This window comes from Agrilus planipennis, unplaced genomic scaffold (assembly GCF_000699045.2).
Source record: "Agrilus planipennis isolate EAB-ADULT unplaced genomic scaffold, Apla_2.0 scaffold131, whole genome shotgun sequence".
In the NCBI taxonomy this organism is placed as follows: domain Eukaryota; kingdom Metazoa; phylum Arthropoda; class Insecta; order Coleoptera; family Buprestidae; genus Agrilus; species Agrilus planipennis.
This window is the reverse complement of record NW_020439549.1, coordinates 136,303-143,990: the sequence shown is the minus strand read 5'-3', so window position 1 is coordinate 143,990 and position 7,688 is coordinate 136,303. Positions and strand designations below refer to the sequence as shown.

The following is a 7,688-nucleotide window of genomic DNA, read 5'->3' as shown; positions in this document are numbered from 1 at the left end:
CAGGTGGTGCATCTTGCATACTCTTCAAAGTTTGGTTCTCAGATTTTGATAATTTTGTTTGAAGAGGATAGAGACAAGATGAGTAAAGTCAAATATTTGTAAGGGTTCTCTCAACCGTACTTCTGGAATCTGTAATTTTGCCATTTATGAATGTCAAAGTTGCAGGTGGTGCATCTTGCATACTCTTCAAAGTTTGGTTCTCAGATTTTGATAATTTTGTTTGAAGAGGATAGAGACAAGATGAGTAAAGTCAAATATTTGTAAGGGTTCTCTCAACCGTACTTCTGGAATCTGTAATTTTGCCATTTATGAATGTCAAAGTTGCAGGTGGTGCATCTTGCATACTCTTCAAAGTTTGGTTCTCAGATTTTGATAATTTTGTTTGAAGAGGATAGAGACAAGATGAGTAAAGTCAAATATTTGTAAGGGTTCTCTCAACCGTACTTCTGGAATCTGTAATTTTGCCATTTATGAATGTCAAAGTTGCAGGTGGTGCATCTTGCATACTCTTCAGGTATGCAACACATCGTACACTTCAGCATAAGAAATTGCTGATACTTACTACGTAATACTACTTTGCCCTGTACTGACAGGACTCATATATTTTTATATATAACATTTAATGTTTTTCATTATTAATAGATAAGTAATTGTTCAATAATTTCGATTATTAATTCTATATTATTGATAATTGGCATATAATTGCTTTATGCATTCCAATTTTATTTAAACGTTCCTTTTGTTTAACTGATAATTTTCGTATCACATTTGGAAGATCAATTATCAAGAAATTTACCATCATAACATTTCCTCAGCATCCAAGCGATAACGTTAAAATCAACCAAATTTTCTTTTATCTATCTAAAACCGCTCATAGAAAGATATTTGTACGTATGTATTCGTTAGGATTAAAGAACAATAAGTTCGTTAGCAATCGCAGCAAAAAGCGCTTAGTTTTGTAACCGAAATCAATTCGGACAAAAAGTGCATTCAACAAAAGCATACATTGTCTACAGCAAATATTGCGATGGATCAAACTTGAAAAGGGAATCGTGAAGTTAGTTTACATTTAGTTTGAATGTGCAATCTGGACCATGGACTGCTTTTCAACTGGATGTATTCTGTTGTTCTCATGTAAACAACTCGTTTTAGAAAATTTACCTGCGTTGGATGGTAATTTTCATAATGCAGTATAATGCGTCGTCCTTATCCGTAAAAATGCCGCTGGATAATTACTTCTCTTTTGCACTTGACTTGTAATTTTAATTAATAAATTAATACATCATCTGCAAATTATAAAAACCTTAGATATTTCTTCAGAGATTGAAAGGACTCCAGTTGAAATGTTTCATTTTCGAAAGACCTAGACCAAGACTGCCTTTATACTATCAAGATTAAGACCAAGGCCAAACAAAGAAGACCAAGACTGAACGAATAAGACCAAGATTAAAAGCAAGACCGAATATGTAATACCAAAGCCGAATACGCTAGACTACATGAAAAAAACAATACCAAGACTGGGACAGTCTTTCTATCTTGAAACAATTTTCGCCTTTTTTTTTTAATTTCTGTTAATTTCGACAAAGNAAATATTTGTAAGGGTGCTCTCAACCCTACTTCTGGAACCTGTAATTTTACCATTTATGAATGTGAAAGTTACAGGTGGTGCATCTTGCATACTCTTCAAAGTTTGATTCTCAGATTTTGATAATTTTGTTCGAAGAGGATAGAGACAAGATGTGTAAAGTCAAATATTTGTAAGGGTGCTCTCAACCTTTCCTTTTGAACTTGAAATCTTGTAATTTATGAATGTCGAAGTTACAAGTTGTGCGTCTTGCATACTTTTCAAAGTTTGTTTGCCAGATTTTGATATTTTAAAAAAGTATAAGGTCGGATTTTTGGTAACGGCAATAACCCTCTTTCAGCCTTCAATGTTGTATATCTGAAAGGTAAAATTAAAGTTGTTATAACTTGCATATTTTCCGTAATGGAATTGTACGATTTTGATAGTTTAGGGTATAGAGGGTGGAAACAAAATGTGTAAAGTTTGAGTTTTGTAATGGTACTCTCGAACCTCTTAATTGATTTTCGTTTATGTGTGCTCTCTACCCTCTTCTTTCTGTGTAAAATCTTACAGCTTCTGAGTATAAAAATTGCCTTTTGTATTACTTACTTGTTTATTTTTCAAAGTTCGTTGGTCGAATTTTGAAAATTTTTATTTGTGGAAGATCCGGGCAAAATGTGTATAGGCAGATTTTTGTGTTCTTTCTCTCCTTTTTGACCCTAGACCTTTTTGATAGCAATAATTAGAGCTGTTATAACTTGCGCATTTTTTATAATTGTATTTCAGAATTTGATAATTTGGTTTATAGAGAAGCAGACAGAAGGCAAAGTATAATAATATAAACTCAATGTTTTTGTAGATGTGCTCCGCACTTTTATTTTGAACTTAAAACGTTGCAATTTCTGATTATAAAAAATGTATGTGTAGTAACTTGCATACTTTTCGGTTGAAAGATATTAATGGTTTTATGAAACCTAAAAACGTAGACATCGTTTTGAATTGTTTTTTAATTTTATTAATTTTTTGTGTCCTAAGCTTTTTTAAGCAATATAGCATAATGAAGTTCGGCTTATTGTAAATGAGATAATAGATTTCTATAAAATAATATATTTGTAATTTTAGCAAAAATGGAGATAAAAAAAATATTGTAATATGATTTTTAAACATAACACAAAACTTAAAACAAATTAATATTCATATTTTGAAATACAATTGTAGGCGGTGTACTACGTCGTGAAACATACACAATGTATAAGATATATTGTTGTTGTTGAAATGTTTTAGAATATTCATCGAAATATCATTTATTTTCACTCAAATATAATAAATAAATAAAGCAAAAGTGCAATTTTTTACCGTTTCTGTAACATTTTCAAATTATTTTGGAGATGTTAAATAAACCTAGGAAAAATAAATACAGTAATGATGATTCTGTCTGAATGTAATGGTCGAAAATATTTTTCTAATTGTTTTTCTTTTAATCTTCAGTATTTAAGTGGAAAAACGCACAGTTATGATACGATCGGCTTTATAGTTACTTATTGTATTTTTATCGTAAACTGCTTGTCCTTTTGTTGTTATCTCTTGAGTTTTATTTGCTTAGCGTGCTGACTTATATCGGTTGAAGGATGCTCTACAAAAATAATACTATAAATGTCGGTAGAAATATTAGGACAAACAAAGCCAATTTGAAAATATATATAGGAGTCTCCGCTAAAACTGTACAATTAATAATTTAATTATTTATTAACAGTAATTAATTAATTTGGTAATTTTTTACACAAAAAAATTATTGCGAAGTTATTTTTTTATAAGAATTCCTGTTTTTCATTTGGATCATTTGTGCGTCTGTCAGTCTGTCGCAGCTAATTTTCTCAGATTCAGAGATTATACTTTATATCACATATTCAGTAGAATGGACCTATGAAGAATATATAAACATTTTCAAGCTATCGCCTCAGAAAGTTTTATAAGAAGTAGTTTTATAAATAATTTTCAAAAACATCCAAAAGATGCGTAAAATAATGAAAAAAAAATTAAACACGAAAAAGCGCTCGTAAAATTACAACTAGATAAAACATACTGAATTGGCCAAAAGAGATGATTATTACGTAAAAAAGTACGTAGAATTTAATGGTATCAAGGGTTTTTTTAGTGCGTTTTCGAATAAAGACTCGACGGTGTTAAAAGTATATAAAATAATGCAAAAAATCCAAACACGAAAAAGCGCTCGTGAAATTACAACTAGATAAAACATACTCAATTAGCCAAAAGAGATGATTATTACGTAAAAAGGTACGTAGAATTTAATGTTGTCAAGAGTTTTTTAGTGGGTTTTCGAATAAAGACTCGAAGATGTTAAAACTGTATAATATAATGCAAAAATCAAAACACGAAAAAGCGCTCGTTAAATTACAACGAGATAAAACATACTCAATTAGCCGAAAGAGATGATTATTACGTAAAAAGGTACGTAGAATTTAATGTTGTCAAGAGTTTTTTAGTGTATTTTCGAATAATGACTCGAAGGTGTTAAAACTGTATAATATAATGCAAAAATCAAAACACGAAAAAGCGCTCGTGAAATTAATCATTCGGCTTGGTTGATCAGAAAAATTCGTAATCCGTTCGTAACAGTCTATATCCTAAGCGCGAATATTAATATTGTTATGTCGAAGATGTTTATAACGACGTGTACACTTATTATTACTATTTACTTAAACGGTTACAAAACCTTACAACGATTTTAATAACATTGTTTAACGGTATTAGATAATTCCAGAACTTTATATATTTATTTATTCGGGTGTTTGTTAGAACTAGTAATTTTGCTAGAAAAATCCTACTTTTGCGTTTTGATGGAATCAAAAGACGTCATTGAAAATCGTTTAATGGAATATGTTTTGGTAAGTAGGTACAATATATTTAAAACTTTAGAGAAATAAGTAATAAATTATGCAAGTACTTAGTCCGTCACAATGTTTGTGATGTTCCCGCGTACTATCTATAAAATTGTTTTTAAAACCCTGACAAATTCTATTCGCAAAGTTATGGAAAGAGTGATAAAACTATGTATTTATGACGAAATCAAAGTTTGTTTCTGGAATTTCGAAATGAAAACCGTATTTTATGCATTGGGGTTAAAATAGTGTACTGGGGTGCTGCAATCTCTAGGTTATTTTTGAGAAATTTGGAAAAATTGTATTTTTACGGTAATCTAATTGCAAATTGATTCATAGAACTTCGAAAACGTATTCCATCAAAACCTACTGTTTTGAACACACTTGGAGAAATTTCACTTATCTGTATTTATTATAACGCTGGGTCTACTTATTGGGGCATTGGGAATTTGATAAGATATTAATGATATCTAAAGAAGGTGAACTGTATGTAAACCATCACAATAGATAAGTAAAACTTCTCCAATTGCGTTTATTCGTATTACGCAAGTAGGTATTAAAATTTTGCACCAAGAATTTTGGTCAGTTGTTTTCTCTAAAGATTGCACTTAGATTCACTCATAGTAATCGAAATTTATGATCAATTTTTCACCCATTACCCAGTTGAGTTAAAAAATTAGAAGTGTACAGAGACCAAGAAGTAAAAGTATTTATTTTTAAGCAAAGCGATTTTTATTTGAATGTAAATTTGTATTAAATGGTAAAAAAAAATGAATCGTTCGTATGATATAAGTATTTATTGATTTGGGATATTACATGCCGGGAGCGCCTTTTATTACTGATTAAAAATGTAAAGAAAAAGTTTTTTATTTATGAGAATCTCACTAAATAATATTAGAACAATGACAACAAAGGGCACATTCCTGTCATAAAAAGAACCAAACTTTCTATTACATGCAGGCATTAAGGGTGGCACATGCAGAGGTGCAACGTAAATTAACGATTTTATGTTGTACGTTAGACCTTGTTTGTGTAAAGTTTACATACAACATATACCACATTTTGCTTATGCTGAGTTTGCAAGAGTCAGGTCTCCTCCCCTAATTTAATCACTTAATGGATTTTCTTATGAGAGAGCACGAGTGTCTTGTGTAACAACGAACACGAAAAATGCATATACAGTGTAAACTCTTTATAACGTCACTCGATTTAACGACAAACTCCTTAAAACGTCGAAATTGCTTGACTTTGGTTGGTTTACATTGTTTTCTATACAATATTACACTCTATATAGCGTCACGCTCACTCTATTTAACGACAACAATGCGGCATTATAAATCATTAAGCAGTAGTTTGTATGTTGCCGAAATAGATAAGAACTGCAGCTGTGTACGTTGTTGAAGAAGACGACCCTGTCCCTCCACCAAGCATCAAACAAGCACTTGATGCAGTCAAACTATTAAAAAAATACTTTTTATATAATCAAATTGATCCAGCAGTATCTCAAAATATGAGTAAGATACGTAACAAAATACAATTAAAATATTGGAGCAGCAAAAAACATCAGACGAAGATAACAGGCTATACGCAATGTATGAATAATAATGTTCGTGTGCAAAATGTGTACTATATTGGTAAATGCATATTATTATAGAATAGTAAAATAATATCTTTTATTTCTCTCCATTTAACGACCACTTTTTATAACGCCGAAAAATGTTCGGTCCCTTAAGTGTCGTTATATAGAGTTTACACTGTATTACTAATACACAGAACTACACCGAATTATCTTTGAGTGGAAATAATTCAATCATCACAAATTTACTTTTGAAATGAGTACCATATTTTTTATTTCATTTATATTCGACATTCTGCTTGTTAATCATCTTCAAAAATTCCCATGATTAAGATTAATCATTGAATACGGTTGCAACAATTCAAACAATTGCTAACAACAACAAAATGTAAATTATTTTGCGACACTATGGTCTAAAAACGTACACAGATTTTTTTAAGTGTCGAACAATATATAGAGAATATTATTAAATTACTTTATGCTGACGAAACACGTAAAAAAATAAATTTACTGATAACTAACAATCAGAAAGATTTATCTACAATTTTTTTATTATCGGGACTGCTTACTGATACAGTCTACTAACGTCAGCCCCATTTCATCTTTGCGTGAGAGTGATGATGTCCGTTCTAAGTTTTCAATAGGAGTAAATAATAACTTGCCAGCTATCACCTATTTTACTATTTACTTAACAAACATATATAATAATTAAATCAAACTAATACAAAATAATATTCAATACGAGGCTAGGGTGTGACAGTTTTCCTCATTAATTTGAGGTAATCTGTAGAGGGGTAATTCACATTACGTTTAATTAAATTATTAACTTGTATCAAGTTGAAAGAATTTTCTTCAAAATATACGTACATATAATGTTGCTTATATTTTATAAAAATAAACGATAAAGCGTTTTTTAATTAAATTTTATATGGACCTACTATATATAAAACACCTCCCTTATTACAGAGCCGTTAGCCCCTAAGCACCTGTCTGGGCCTCATAGATATAGATAAGAAAGTCTCGTTTTTGTAAGCCTAATTTTTTTAATTAAGAATAATTGAAATTATGTATTTCTACTGAAAATTGAACACTATATCATTAATTAATTTAAGAGAACTAAAGTCGAGAAAGTCAGTTTGTTTAATTATAATTTTTTTTAAACCTTCAATAGAAAATCAACAGCCTTAAAGGAGCTCCTTATCAAACTTTAGTCCTGGGTATCATTTGTCGCAAAACCTGCAGCACCATGGGCTCACCAACGCTGGATGTTACAAATAATACATCTTTTTACATTCACTAATAGTCAATCAGTTTAGATAGTAGAATAATATTCGGAAAATTACTTTAAAATAATATAATGTTAATCGCTGCATTTACGTTTCTGTATGCATATATTGTATATTTCTTAATATGTATCTAAACCATCTTATAATTTAATATTCCTTGTAATACTCTTTAATAATTGTCTGACGAAACAAATGTAATTTATTCTTTAATATAATTCATTGTAACTGATTTTGATTAAATTTTTATTTAAGTAAGTAGAAAATATTATTATATTCTTATTTGAAAAGAGTATAATTGTCTATCTTATTCAATACATTCATAAAAAATATTAAAAAAAAGGTCATATACATAACTCTTTAAT

The 7,688-nt window shown here is 29.8% G+C and overlaps 1 protein-coding gene across 5 annotated transcripts in view; it reads left to right on the top strand.

The window, feature by feature from the left end:
- The window catches only part of LOC108738350 (trace amine-associated receptor 6-like), a 178,677-nt gene that overhangs the window by 138,948 nt on the left and 32,041 nt on the right, over positions 1-7,688 (top strand). For 2 of the 5 annotated variants that reach the window (XM_025979360.1, XM_025979359.1), the window contains exon 6: positions 7,212-7,506. The exons of 2 other annotated variants lie outside the window; for them this stretch is intronic. In XM_025979360.1, coding sequence (XP_025835145.1) covers positions 7,212-7,340 — 129 coding nt within the window. In that variant the 3' untranslated portion in view covers positions 7,341-7,506. Of the gene's footprint in view, positions 1-3,521; positions 4,471-7,211; positions 7,507-7,688 lie in introns of those variants that run through there. One more of the 5 variants, XR_003232095.1, reaches the window with a different exon arrangement.